This window comes from Mesoplodon densirostris, chromosome 2 (genome assembly GCF_025265405.1).
Source record: "Mesoplodon densirostris isolate mMesDen1 chromosome 2, mMesDen1 primary haplotype, whole genome shotgun sequence".
Lineage (NCBI taxonomy): Eukaryota > Metazoa > Chordata > Mammalia > Artiodactyla > Ziphiidae > Mesoplodon > Mesoplodon densirostris.
In genome coordinates, this window is record NC_082662.1 from 189045768 (window position 1) to 189061130 (window position 15363).

General features: G+C 36.2%; 1 protein-coding gene across 5 annotated transcripts in view; it reads left to right on the forward strand.

Moving 5' to 3' along the window:
• The window catches only part of NEK7 (NIMA related kinase 7), a 136520-nt gene extending 133351 nt beyond the window's left edge, over positions 1-3169 (forward strand). For 3 of the 5 annotated variants that reach the window (XM_060091466.1, XM_060091465.1, XM_060091469.1), the window contains one exon: positions 238-3169. In XM_060091466.1, coding sequence (XP_059947449.1) covers positions 238-348 — 111 coding nt within the window. In that variant the 3' untranslated portion in view covers positions 349-3169. The remainder of the gene's footprint in view (positions 1-237) is intronic. The other 2 variants (XM_060091468.1, XM_060091467.1) reach the window with 2 other exon arrangements.
• Positions 3170-15363: the final 12194 nt, after the last annotated feature.

The following is a 15363-nucleotide window of genomic DNA, read 5'->3' on the forward strand; positions in this document are numbered from 1 at the left end:
TAAAGCCTCTGATTATGGAGAATGCTCCTTGCTTGACATTAACACTCACCAATGAATATGCTTCTTAGATCCTTCAACTAATTGTAAAGTCATTGACAGCGGTCACATATATTTCCAGCCAAATAAACATTTAGCAGAACACTTACCCTGTAAGTCTATAGCTGTTCAAAGTGTGTTCCTTGTTACTGTCTGACCACAGTGGTTTCCTGAAGCAGGTTGTCTTTTCTGTCTTTGTAGCTGCGGCAGTTGGTGAACATGTGCATCAACCCAGACCCAGAAAGGCGACCAGACATCACATATGTGTACGACGTGGCCAAGAGGATGCACGCCTGCATGGCCAGCAGCTGAGCGCATGGATGGCGTGGAGGACGTAAGCAACCCAAGTTCAAGTATTTCTGTGCAAATCATACCTCCCTGTTCTTGGGTGTTAAGATTAATATTTCAGAGCTAGTGTGCTTTGAATCCTTAACCAGTTTTCATCTAAGCTTCATTTTGTACCAATTTAAGTCACCTTCTTGCAAACCCCAGTGACTTTGGAATAATCAGATTGCGTGTTAGGAGAGCAAATGGAACATGATGGTTTTTAATGGCTAAAGACTTTTAGAATTATTTTGAGTTTTGTGCTGATAAGTCGTGTTCAGGTAGACTCTCAGTGCCAAATGTTGGCGGCTCGGCTTGGCCCCATTGGGACAGACGTGCAGCCTGAGGAAGGTATCTGAACATGTGCCTTGTGTGCTGCTCTCCAGTCATTTATGGACATTTGAGATGAACCCAATTGTGAACTTGTGATTATTTTTTTAGAAGTTTGAAGTATGTGTGTTAGTTCTTAGCATTGTAGCTTTCAAATAGGGTTCTTAAAGATAAATGTAGACATATGAACTATTTGAGAAGCATTTAAAACTCTCATAGATTTAAAATAGCTTATACATTCAAAATGCAACTATTAAATGTGAAAAGATTTGGGGATAAAATGTGAGTCAGACACTGAAGAGTTTTCTGCTTTATTTTGTTTTATTTTAATATCTTTGAAATTCTCCTTGCATTAAAATGGTATAAATGAATACATTTAAAAAGTGGTTAAGGATTTGTTTGGCTGGTGTGGTAGTAATTTTCCAAGTTGCACATTGCCCAAGGCTTTTTTGTGTGTTTTTACTATTGTTTGTACATTTGAAAAATATTCTTCGAATAATCCTGCAGTACTATTTTCAATTTCTTTATAAATTTAAATGCTCTACTCATGATTGTACACTATAGTGTAAGCATATGTTTTTATTCATAGATTTTATTGAAGTTCTGATTGATCCCCTTCCGAAATTTTTTTTTATTCTTCAAGTTACTTTCCTATTTATATTGTACGTGCCTTTTATCCACTAATGTTTCAGATTTTCTGACAACATAATAACCTTTAAATATTTGATGTACCAACACTTTTCCTGGATTGAAAACATTTTTTTCAATTTTGAAAATTTGGGCCACTGTATATGCACGTGCATTGTCTTGTTAGAAAGAGGGATGTGCATTGTACTGTAGCTGTGAATGTTGATGCTGTTTCAATTTATCCGACAAGGTTGTAACTTGAGAATATGTTTAAAGAAATGAAAACTGGCCACTACCACAAACAGAATTTTTATGAGCTAAACATTTCTATTGAGAAGCTTTTAGGCAAAGTACTGTGTTCATGCATAAAGATAACAGAGGTGGTAACACTTCGTTTAGTTTAAGGAAATGGACAGAGTTTAGTAAATGCTGTCATGGAGATGTTTTCCCTGAATGCCTTCATGTTAGTGGTGACCAGCTCCTCTCAGAGTTGTGAAGCCAAAAGGCTGCATGGCAGTCACTGCCTAAGGACGCTATGCCACCATGTAACCTTGGGACAATAATCCTGCCAACAGGAAACCCTCATGCTCAGAGAACACCTACCTTTAGCCCATATAACTGCTGGTTTTATTTTTTCCACAGAAGTATTTTTCTTACAATCATTTGTAAACTTTAAAAATGTACAAAGGGCAAAAGTGTAAACTTTTTTTCTAAATTTAGTCAGCTACAGTATCTTAATCAGTTCTGAATGGAGGGTAATTTTATCCCGGGACAGACAGAGGAGAGCTGGTCATTCCATATGTGAGGGCCGGACATGCCGTTTCTCCCAGATTCTGGTGACTTTGACTGCACTGGACGCCCGCACCCTCCTTCTCCAGAGTGACGAGGGGAATTGTTTCTGTTGACCGTTAGTGTCATGTTCATTTTAATGTAATATGATTCATGGAGATGAAATGTTCTCTAGTTGGAACAGATACACTCCTTTTTCTTGCAATCTTTAAAGATACATGGATCTAAAAGTCATCAGCTTAACCTCTCACAGGACTTCTAAGCAAAGATTTAAACTTTTCGTTTAAGTGAATCTATCTGCTGGAAGGAAATAGTTGGGAAGAATTTATTGATCAGGGAAATCCATTATTGTTTTCTACATATGGAAACTTTTTGTTTTGGATATTGTATCTTTAAGTGTTCATATTTTTCTTGCAGAAACCACTGCACATAACAAATTTTAATTTTGAATGGGATCATTTCAAAGAATTATGAAGATGATTAATTTTTATAATCACCTGTAAAATGTTCTTTGTATTTCTGTTTATAAGTAAATTTTGTATTGATTAAGTAAAACATTTGAGTTGATATGAGGAACAGTAAAATGAAAGGTCCATCTGATCATAACCCTTATTTTAGACTTTGGTACTAGTTCCCCAGGACACAACATGGGGTGACTTTGTTTCATATGCTGAGGTTTAGGAATGGTGGATGAAGCATATCTCTGTATAAATAAAGCACTCAGCAATGTGCAATGATTGTGAATTTAGTAAGACAGGACAGCCACTTCATGACCGCTTACCATTCTACATAGTGTCTATTACAAAACACCATTCTTGTATCAATATACACTTCAGGTGTTACTGTTAACACCTGCATATTTATTTTAACCAAAATGTTATTCATATTAAATGTTTTTCTTTAAAATGAATGTATTATGTTTATAACCCACGAATGCATCATTATCATATGCCTATTTCAATAGTACTGTAATATGGACTTCTTTTGTGAAGTACTTTTGTTTTGTTATGCTACCAATACACATACTAAAAAGACTCAGTTGTTAGCTTTGAAAATTGTATAATATCCTAATATAAATAAAAATATAAAATTAAAAAATAAATACAGTAAAAATTTTTATGTATCTATGCTTTTTTTCCTCTAAAGTCTACCATTGTTTATTTTACTTAACACTTAATCTACAGAAACAGTTCTTATTCATAACTCTATCATTTTGGAGAAGCCTGAGAATTAAAACAGTTGGGGGTGGTGATAGTGGAGGGCTGACAGACCCTAAGAAGTAGGCTTTTAAATATGCATTAAATGAAGGCACATCTTCACCTGTCCCTGTTCTCTTTGGTGCATCATTTGCTGTCTTTGAGTAAGAAAAGTTTCTTAAAATTATAAAAGGTGTCTAAAACTCAGGCAACAGATTCTATTCCTATCACTGTAGTATACCCCTAATAATATTACAGATAGTTGGAATGTTCTTTTCACATAGGAAGTGACAACCGCTACCATGCCTGGAGACTTGGAGGCCGAAATATCCTAATGGGGTAAAATCTGCCAGGCTGGTAGTAGAGCGAGGGGTATACCTCACACATCAGGATCACATTCCCAGTAGCTTGTGGTGAAGTATAGCTCATTTTATAACCTAGGACGGATAGTAAGGAACCTGCAGCCTCACTGTGTGTGTGCATGTGTGATTGTAAGTAATAGGAAATTTTAGGTTCTAGATACTGTTGGACTATTTGAAATTTTATTTCAAAAGTATGTTTGTTAATTAGAAAAGTCAGTACCAGGCATCTATGTTTACATGGATTATTACTTGGTGCAGCTACCTTTACCACCAAACTACTGCAGTAACTAACTTTAAAATCAAAATGATGACATACTGACAAAGATTGCTGCCACAAAACCTTACCAAAAAACATCCATGGAGTTGTTACATTATCTATTTTTAATAACGTGAATTCCAGATGCAATTAATGATAAATTGAAACAGACTCCTCAGATTGTTTTTCAGAGAAATATGGGGATGTTTGTGAAGTTTATTATAATTGAGGGGTTTCTCTGAGGGAGTTTTTTTCTGGTCTTCTTACCCATTTCATTGTTCACTTGGGTCTCTAATTTTAATCTTAAAAGAGAAAAATAGAGTAAAAGAGAACTTGAAAGTTAATATTTGTAACCAGGGGTTTTTAAGTAAATTATTTTCATTGCGAATATTACAATGCATAGAAAATATTTTTTTTCACTCCCAGAAGCATAATCCTGTTCATACGTTATTTCTCTAATCCTCACTTTCTCAAGTATAAAGTAGGGATGTAAATTCGTAAACACTACAAGAGAATTAAATTGCAGTGCATTTTATAAAGGGCTAAGTGCAATGCCTGGGACCAAGCGAGTGCTTGCTAAACGGAGCTGTTGTTACACCATATGCATCTTTTCTGACCCCAGTCTTCATCTATTTTTGCCTAATTCTCTCCATTCTAGGCCCACAGGACTGGTTTTCCAAGAGCCCCAAGTTCTTTCTCACCTTAGGGCCAGTACAGCTTAAATAGCTCTTCCCCTTTGGCCAGAAAGAATCCTCCTACTCTTCCGTGGCTGACATCAAATGAACTTTTCCAGGAGCCACTCATCCTATACTTTTCCTTTGGTGCTGACCCCACTTGCACCCAAATGATTACTTGTGTGACTCTTGGTTAACTTGTAATCTGCTAGACCCTAAGCTCCAGGAGGACAGGTGCTTCCTGTGTTGTTCAGTGTGGTGTTATACACTTAACACGGTGCCCCCCTCATGGTAGTCACGCAGTTTATTCTTCTTGAATTAATAAATAGTATAGTGCTTATAGTGCCGGAAGTGGAGCTGAGTACTCCAGGGGAGTGTGCAGAAACAGCAGCAGTCAGGGAAGGAAGGACAAGTAAGGACGTAAAAGACTCAAAAACAGAACCTAAACCAGAAGAAAAACATGAAGTTATCAGCTACCAAAAGTTACAAAGAAATTAGGATAATAAGGATTAATTGGGACCCTGGACTTAATGAGGAAGTCATGGTGATGTTCAAAGTGGCCGATTCACTAGGAGAAGAGTGGAAAACAAGGTGGGGTAAAAATAGAAAAGATGGCATATGGAGAAAAAGTAGATGGTAACCAGGAGTAGTAGTAGCTCAATTTTAAATATTAAATGATGGTTAAGAGGTTAAGAGAAGTAGCAAGTGAAGAAACTGAAAATATTAGATCGGGAGTGCAGAGGTGATAAAAAAGAATGAGATCAAAGAATTGATCCACTAACCCCACCAATGTTCACTGAGCATCCCCGTATACCAGATCCATAATACAGTCATGAGCAAATGTCTCTGTTTCCATGGATTTAAAATCAAGTCCAAGTACGTCTCTGGAAATATGTAAATGCAAATTGTGATGAGGAAATTTCCTATGGAGGAAAAGAGACACTGCAGAGGTGACGCTTAAGTCCAGACCTAAAGCATGAGAAGGAGTCAGTCCAAGAACAGACAAGGGGAAGATCTTGGAAGGCAGAGGAAGAATGCCTTGGAAGCTTCAGATGGGAAGTAGCTTAGCAGTCCAAGAAGCGAAAGGTGAGGGGGGTGAGGCGGGGTGGAGGGATGCATGGTGGGTTTGCAGGTGTATATTTTCCCTATATTTGCAACAAGAACTTGGTAATATAAACAGGAAAAGAGTTTATGATAGCTAAGAATTATAAGGTACCTAGAAATAATTGAAAAACATATAAGACCTATATGAAAGAAATTATAAAATCTTGTTTAAGAACACAAAGAAAATCCTGAATAGAAAAAGAGGCCGTGTTTTTGGATGCGAAAGTTAAATAACAAGTACTATATAATGTTTGTTAGTAAGGCATTGTTGATCCAAATCTCATAATTTCTTGCAACCAGATAAAATGATGTCAAAGTTCATATGGAAAAATAAATATATAAAAAGAGCCTAAAACTTTTTAAAAAATAAAAATAGACTGAACTTGACTTATTACATATTAAAACCTACCATGAAGCTACTTAAAGCAGTATAGGCAGAGGAATCAATGAACAGTGGTGGAATGAAATATAAAGGTCAATCAAAGTATTGTGAGACCTTAATATATGAGAGAGAATGACATTTATGGTAATGTATGTTTTCTTAAAGACACTAGATGAAAACAAACAGATTTCTAACTCACACTATACAGAAAAGTAAATACCAGATTAATGATCTAAATTAAAACGAAGGAAGGAAGGAAGGAAGGGGGAAAGAAAGGAAGAAAGGTCAATTAGGAGAAATTTAGGAGAATGCATAACCATGGGAGTAATCTAGATAGGAAACTAAAAAGAAATAATAGCCGTATTTTTGACCACATAAATAATTGGCAGTGTATATCATATGTCAACATATACCACAAACAAAATCAAAATACAAATGATAAACTGGGAATCACATATAGGTAAATATCCTCAGATTGATTAGTAAAATTGGTAAGTAAAAATGCAAGAAAATAGAAAAAAAGAGCAAAAAATATAAAACAGAATTCACAGTAGAATAAATTCAATTAATAGTCAATAACAAAAGAAATCAGTACACATGAAAAGTGATGACATTGGGTGCTGGAGAAGATGCAGAAAATGCACTCTTTTGATTGTTGTTGGCAGTGGGAATTGTGATCATTTAAAAAACAAATCTGGGTAAATGGCAGAGTAGAAGGACCTTGCGCTCACCTCCTCGGACAAGCACACCAAAATCACACCTAACTGCTGAACAACCATCGATTAAAAAGACTGGAACCTACCAAAAAAGATATTCTATAACCAAAGACAAAAAGAAGGAACCACAATGACACAGCAAGAGGAGCACCGTGTCAGATACAATCAAATCCCATAACGTGGAGGGACAACCCACAAACTGGAGAATAATTATATTGCAGAAGTTCTCCCACAGGAGTGAGAGCTCTAAGCCCCACAGCCTAGGGGTCTGGCATCAGGAGGAGAAGTCCTCAGAGCATCTGGCTTTGAAGGCCAGTGGGGTGTGCCCGCAGGAGCTCTACAAGGCAGGGAAAATAGAGATGCACTCTTAAAGGGCTCACACAAGAACTCGCATGCACCGGGACCAAGGGCAAAAGCAGTGACTTCATAGGAGCCTGTGCCAGACATACCTGCTGGTCTTGGACGGTCTCCTCGGAGGCAGGGGGCGGCTGTGGCTCTCTCTGGGGTCATAAAAGCTGGTAGTAGACATATAAGGGAGTATTCATCTACTTGAAACTCTTAAGAGAGGCAGACATTTTGCCTGAGCCAAGAGCAACAAGATCTGGCCCCATCCAACAGCCTGTAGGCTCCAGGCTCTAGAACAGTCTCACCCACCAGGGGTGGACACCAGAAACAAGAAAACTTGTTGAGTTTGGGATTAGCAGATGCAAACTATTATACATAGAATGGATAAAAAACAAGGTGCTAGTGTATAGCACAGGGAACTCTATTCAATATCCTGTGATAAACCATAATGGAAAAGAAAATGAAAAAGAATGAATAGATACATGATAGATGATAGATGATAGATGTATAACTGAATCACTTTGCTGTACAGAAAAAGTAACACAATATTGTAAATCAACTATACTTCAATTAAATCAATTATTTAAAAAACCCTTGAGACAAATGAAAACAAAATCACAACCACCCAAAACCTATGGGATGCAGCAAAAGCTGTTCTAAGAGGGAAGTTTTTAGTGATGCAAGCTAAGAAGAAGAAAATCTCAAATAAATAACCTAACCTTACACCTAACTTAACTAGAGAAAAATTAACAAACAAAACCCAAATTTAGTAGAAGGAAAGAAATCATAACTATCAGAGCAGAAATAAATGAAATAGAGCCTAAACAAAAACAAAAAATCAAACTAAAACTGGGTTCTTTGAAAAGATAAATAATATTCATAATCCTTAGCCAGACTCATCAGGAGAAAAAGGAGAGGACCCAAATCAATAAATGTACAAATGAAAAACAAGCAGTTACAACTGCCATCACAGAAATACAAAGGACCCTAAGAGATTACTAAAAGCAAATATTTGCCAGTAAAATTGACAACCTAGAGAAAACAGACAAATTTTTATAAAGGCACAATCTCCCAAAACTGAACCAGGAAGAACTGGAATATATGAACTGACCAATTACCATTCCTGAAATTGAATCCATAATTTAAAAAGTCCCAACAAACAAAAATCTAGTGGATGGCTTCATAGGGAATTTCTTCCAAACATTTAGAGAAGAGTTAACACATATCCTTCTGCAAATCTTCCAAAAACTTGCAGAGGAAGGAACACTTCCTAACTCATTCTATGAGGCCATCATCACCCTGATACCAAAAGCCAGACAAATATAGCACACACTAAAAGAAAATTACACGCCCATAGCACTGATGAGGATAGATACCAAAATCAACACAGTATTAGCAAACAGACTCCAAGAACAGATCATACATCATGATTTATCCCAGGGATGTAAGGATTTTTCAATATTCTCAAATCAATCAGTATGATACACCACATCAACAAATTGAAGAATAAAAACCATATGATCAATTCATGCAGAAAAAACTTTTGACAAAATTCAACACCATTCATGATAAAACTCTACAGAAAATGGGCATAAAGTGAACATATCTCAACATAATAAAGGCCATATATGACAAACCTATAGCTAACATCATTCTCAATGGTGAAAAGCTGAAAGCATTTCCTCTAGGATCAGGAACAAGACAAGGATGTCCACTCTCAACACTTTTATTCAATATAGTTTTGGAAGTCCTAGCCATGACAATCAGAGAAAAAAAGGAATCCAAATTGGAAAAGAAGTAAAACTGGCACTGTTTGCAGATTACATGATACTATACATAGAAAGTCCTAAAGATGCTTCCAGTAAACGACTAGAGCTCATCAATGAATTTGGTAAAGTTACAGGATACAAAATTAATACAGAGAAATCTGTTGCACTTCTATCCTCTAATAATGAAAGATCAGAAAAAGACATTAAAGAAACAATCACATTTACCATCACATCAAAAAGAAAGGAATACTCAGGAATAAACCTTCCTAAGGAGACAAAAGACCTGTACTCCAAAAATTATAAGATGCTGATGAATGAGATTGAAGACAGCACAAACAGACTGAAAGATATACAATATTCTTGGATTGGCAGAATCAGTATTATTGAAATGACTATACCACCCAAGGCAATTCAGATTCAATGCAATCCCTTTCAAATTACCAATGGCATTTTTTCACAGAACTAGAACAAATAATCTTAAAATTTGTATAGAGACAAAGCAATCTTGAGAAAGAAAAACAGAGCTGGAGGCATCAGTCTTCATGACTTCAGACTATACTACACAGCACAGTCATCAAAACAATATGATACTGGCACAAAAACAGAAAGATAGATGAATGAAACAGGATAGAAAGCCCAGAAATAAATGTACTCATCCATGGTCAATTAATCTATGCCAAAGATGGAAAGACTATACAATGGAGGAAAGACAGTCTGTTCAACAAATGGTGCTGGGAAAACTGGACAGCTACATGTAAAAAAATGAAATTAAGCATTCTTTAGCAGCATATGCAAAAATAAACTCAAAATGGATTAAAGAACTAAATGTAAGACAGGATACTATAATACTCTTAGAGGAAAACATAGGCAGAACACACTTTGATGTAAATCACAGCAAACACACTTTGACATAAATCACAGCAATATCTTTTCCAAGCCAACTCCTAGAGTAATGGAAGTAAAAACAAAAGTAAACAAATGGGACCTAATTAAACTCAAAGCTATTGCACAGCAAAGGAAACCATAAACAAAACGAAAAGATGACCCACAGATTGGTAGAAAATATTTGCAAATGATGTGACCAACAAGGGATTAGTCTCCAAAATTTATGAATAGCTCATGCAGCTCAATATCCAAAAACCAAACAACCCAATCAAACAATAGGCAGAAGACCTAGACATTTCTCCAAAGAAAACATACATATGCCCGAGAGGTACATGAAAAGATGCTCAATGTCACTAATTATTAGAGAAATGCAAATCAAAACTCCAATGAAATATGATCTCACACCAGTCAGAATAGTCATCATCAAAAAATGTAAAAACAATAAATGCTGGGGAGGGTGTGAAGAAAAAGGAACACTCCTGCATTGTTGGTGGGAATGTAAATTGATACAACCACTATGGAGAACAGTATGGAGGTTCCTTAAAAAACTAAAAATAGAACTACCATATGATCCTGCCATCCCACTCCTGGGCACATATATGAACAAAACTCTAATTCGAAAGATACATGCACCCCAATGTTCATAGCAGCACTATTTACAATAGCCAAGACATGGAATCAACCTAAATGTCCATCAACAGATGAATGGATAAAGATATACAATGGAATATTACTCAGCCATAAAAAAGAATGAAATAATGCCATTTCCATCATCATGGGTGGACTTAGAGATTGTCATACTAAGTGAAGTATGTCAGACACAGAAAGACAAATATATGATATCATTTAAATCAAAATCTAAGAAAAAATGATACAAATGAACTTATTTACAAAACAGAAAAACTCACAGACTTAGAGAATGAACTTATGGTTACTAGGGTGGAAGGGTCAGGGGGAGGGATAGATAGTGAGTTTGGGAATGACACGTACACACTACTATATTTAAAATAGATAACCAATAAGGAGCTACCGTACAACACAGGGAACTCTGCTCGATATTCTTTAATAACATAAATGGGAAAAAATTTTGAACCAGAATAGATACATGTATATGTATAACTGAATCACTTTGCTGTACACCCGAAACAAACACAAAATTGTTAATCATCTATGCTCCAATATAAAACAAAAATTAAAAAAGAAGACAATCACACACACAAAAAAGAAAATTACTGGCCCATATCACAAGGAGAAGAACAAATACCATATAATATCACTTAGATGTGCAATGTAAAATATGATGCAAATGAACTTCTCTGAAACAGAAACAGATGCACAAACATAGAAAAGAGACTAGTATTTGTCAAAGGAGAAGGGGAACACCAGAGGGATGGCTTGGGAGTTTGGGTTTAGCATATGCAAACTATTATACATAAAATGGATAAAGAACAAGGTCCTACTCTATAGCACAGGGAACTCTATTCAATATCCTGTGACAAAGAATAATGGAAAAGAAAATGAAAAAGAATGTATAGATGGACAGATAGACGTATAACTGAATCACTTTACAACAGAAAGTAACACAACATTGTAAATCAACTATATGTCAATTAAATCAATTTACAAAAAACATAGAGACAAATGACGACTCAAAATGTATCGGACACAGCAAAAGCAGTTCAAAGAGGGAAGTCTTATGCAATACAAGCTAAAAAGAAAAAAAAATCTCAAATAAATAACCTAACCTTACACTGAATGTAACTAGAGAAAGATGAATAAACAAAACCCAAAGTTAGTAGAAGGAAAGAAACCATAAAGATCAGAGCAGAAATAAACGAAATAGAACCTTAAAAAAAAACAGAAAAAAAATCAGTGAAACTAAAACCTTGTTCTTTGAAAACATAAAAAAATTGATAAACCTTAGCCAGACTCATTATCAAAAAAAGGGAGAGAACCCAAATCAATAAATGTAGAAATGAAAAAGAAGTTACAATTGACATCACAGAGATACAAAGAACCCTAAGAGACTACAATGAGCAACTATTTGCCAATAAAATGGAAAATCTACAGCAAATGAACACATTTTTACACAGGTAGAATCTCCCAGAACTGAACCAGGAAGAACTGGAATATACAAACTGACCAATTACCACTCCTGAAATTGAATCAGTAATTTACAAAGTCCCAAAAACAAAAACCCAGGACCAGATGGCTTCACAGGGAATTTCTACCATACATTTAGAGAAGAGTTAACACCTATCCTCCTGCAAATATTTCAAAAAACTGCAGAGGAAGGAGCACTTCTGAACTCATTCTGTGAGGCCACCATCACCCTGATAAAAAAGACAGACAAAGATATCACACACAGGGCCTCCCTGGTGGCGCAAGTGGTTGAGAGTCCGCCTGCCGATGCAGGGGATACGGGTTCGTGCCCCGGTCTGGGAGGATCCCATATGCCGCGGAGCAGCTGGGCCCGTGAGCCATGGCCGTTGAGCCTGCGCGTCCGGAGACTGTGCTCCGCAATGGGGGAGGCCACAACAGTGAGAGGCCCGCATACCGCAAAAAAAAAAAAAAAAAAAGATATCACACACAAAAAAGATAATTACAAGCCCATTTCACAGATGAACATAGACGCCAAAATTATCAACACAATATTAGCAAACAGAATCCAACAATACATTAAAAGGATTATACATCATGATCAAGTGGGGTTTACCCCAGAGATGCAAGGGTTTTTCAATATCCACAAATCAATCAGTGTGATACACCAATTGAACATAAAAACCATATGATCCTTTCTAGAGAGGCAGGGAGAGCTTTTGATAAAATTCAACATTCATTTATGATAAAAAAAAAAACTCTGTAGCTGGTGGGCACAGAAGAAACATACCTCAATGTAATAAAGGCCATATATGACAAACATGGCGCTAATATCATACTTGATGGTGAAAAGCTGAAAGAATTTTCTCTAAGATAAAGAACAACAAGATAATGAACATGCCCATTCTCACCACTTTTATATAACATAAGTTTCAAAGTCCTAGCCAGAGCAACAAAGGAGAAAAATTTAAAAAAAGAATCCAACTTGGAAAAGAAGAAGTAAAACTCATTTTTTTGCAGATGACATGTTAGTACACATAGAAAAGTCTAAAGAGGCAACCAGAAAACTGCTAAAACTCATCAATGAATTCAGTAAAGTTGCAGGATACAAAATTATTACAGAGAAATCTGCTTCATTTCTATACACTATCAGTGAAAGATCCGAAGAAAAAACTCAGGAAACAATCCCATTTATCATAGCATCAAATAGAAGAAAATATTGTAGAAATCGACTCACCTAAGGAGGCAAAAGACCCTTACTCCAAAAACTATAAGATGTTGATGAAAGAAATTAAAGTCGACACACACAGATGGAAACAAAGACCTGTTCTTGGATGGGAAGAATCAATATTGTTAAAATGATCACACTGCTCAGAACAATCTACAGATCCAATGAAATCCCTATCAAAAGACCAAGGACACTTTTCACAGAACTAGAACAAAAAAAAATTAAATTTGTATGGAAACACAAAAGACCCTGAATAACCAAAACAATCTTGGGAAAGAAGAAAGAAGCTGAAGGAATCACTCTCCCTGTCTTCAGACTATACTACCAGGCTACAGTAATCAAAATAGTATGGCCTACTGGCAAAAAAAACAACATACAGAACAATGAAACACGAAAGGAAGCACAGAAATAAACCATTCAGCTATGGTAAATTAGATTAAGACAAAGGAGGCAAGAATATACAATGGAGAAAATACAGTCTATTCAATAAGTGGTACTAGGAAATCTGGACAGCAACAAGTAAAGAATAAAAATAGAACATTCTTAACACCCTATCCCAAAATAAACACAAAATGACCTAAACACCTAAGTGGAAAACTGGATACTAAAAGACTCCCAGAAGAAAACCTAGAAAGAAAACACTTTGACATAAATTGCAGCAATACCTTTCTAGTATTGGCTCCTACGGTAATGGAAATAAAAACAGAAATCAACAAATGGGACCTAATCAAACTCAAAAGTGTTGACACAGCAAAGGAAAACATAAAGAAAAAGGAAAGACAACCTACAGACTATGAGAAAAAATTTGCAAATGAGGCAACTGACAAGGCCTTAACTTACAAAATATACAAACATCCCATACAAGAGAACAATAAAAAAAAAGTGACCCAATCAAAAAATGGACAGAAGACCTAGAAAGACATTTCTCAAAGATATACAAATGACCAAACAGGCACAAGAAAAGATTTTCAACATCAGTAATTATTAAAGAAATGCAAAACAAAACTACAAAGAGGCACCACAACACAAAGGTGAGAATGGCCATCATTAAGATGTCTAAAATATCAAACGCTGGAGAGGGTGTGAAGAAGAGGGAACCCTCCTACACTGTGAATGGGGATGTAAAATGCTGCAGCCACTTTGGAAAACAGTGTGGAGCTTATTCAAAAAACTAAAAATTAACTTGCCGTACGATCCAGCAACACAACTCCTGGGTATATATCCAGACAACCGTCTAATTTAAAAAGGTACGTAAATCCCTATGTGCACAGCAGCACTAGTAACCATAGCCAAGACATGGAAGCAACCCAAATGGGCACTGACACATGAATGGCTAAAGCAATTGTGGTGTATATATACAATGCAATACGACTCAGCCATAAAAGAGGATGAAATAATGCCATTTGCAGCAATATGAATGGAGATAGAGATTATCACCTTAAGTGAGGCAAGTCAAAAACAGAAAGAGAAATACCATATGTTATCACGTATATGTGGACTGAAAAATCTGACACAAAAGAACGGAGCTACATAAAAGAAACAGAATCACACATATAGAGAAGAGACTGGTTGTTGCCAGGGAGAGGGGAAGCATGCAAGAGATGGATTGGGAGTTTGGGGTTAGCAGATGCAAACTATTGTACATAGAATGGAGAAAGAACAAGGTCATGAGAAAAGGGAACCCTTGTATACTCTGAAAGGAAATGTAAATTGGTCCAGACACTATAGGGAACAGTATGGGGGTTCCTTATAAAATTAAAAGTAGACCTACCATATGATCCAGGAATCCCACTGCTGGGCATATATTCAGAGAAATACATAGTTCTAAAGGATACATGCATCCCAAAATTCATTGCAGCACTCTTTACCCTAGTCAAGACACAGAAGCAACCAAAATGTCCATTGACAGAAGAATGGATGAAGGAGAAGCGGTACATATATATAATGGAACATTACTCAGCCAACAAAAAGATGAAATAATGCCATTTACAGCAACATGGATGGACCTGGAGATGATCATACTAAGCGAAGTAAAACTATCACACAATATGGCTTATATAAGGAATCTAAAAGGAAAGGATACAAATGAACTTATTTACAAAAGAGAAACAGACTCACACACTCAGATTACAAACCTATGGTTACCAGAGGAAATGGCGTGGGGGCGAGGGATAGTTTGGGAGTTTCGGATTTACATGTACACACTCTTCTATTAAAACAGATTACAAATGAGGACGTAC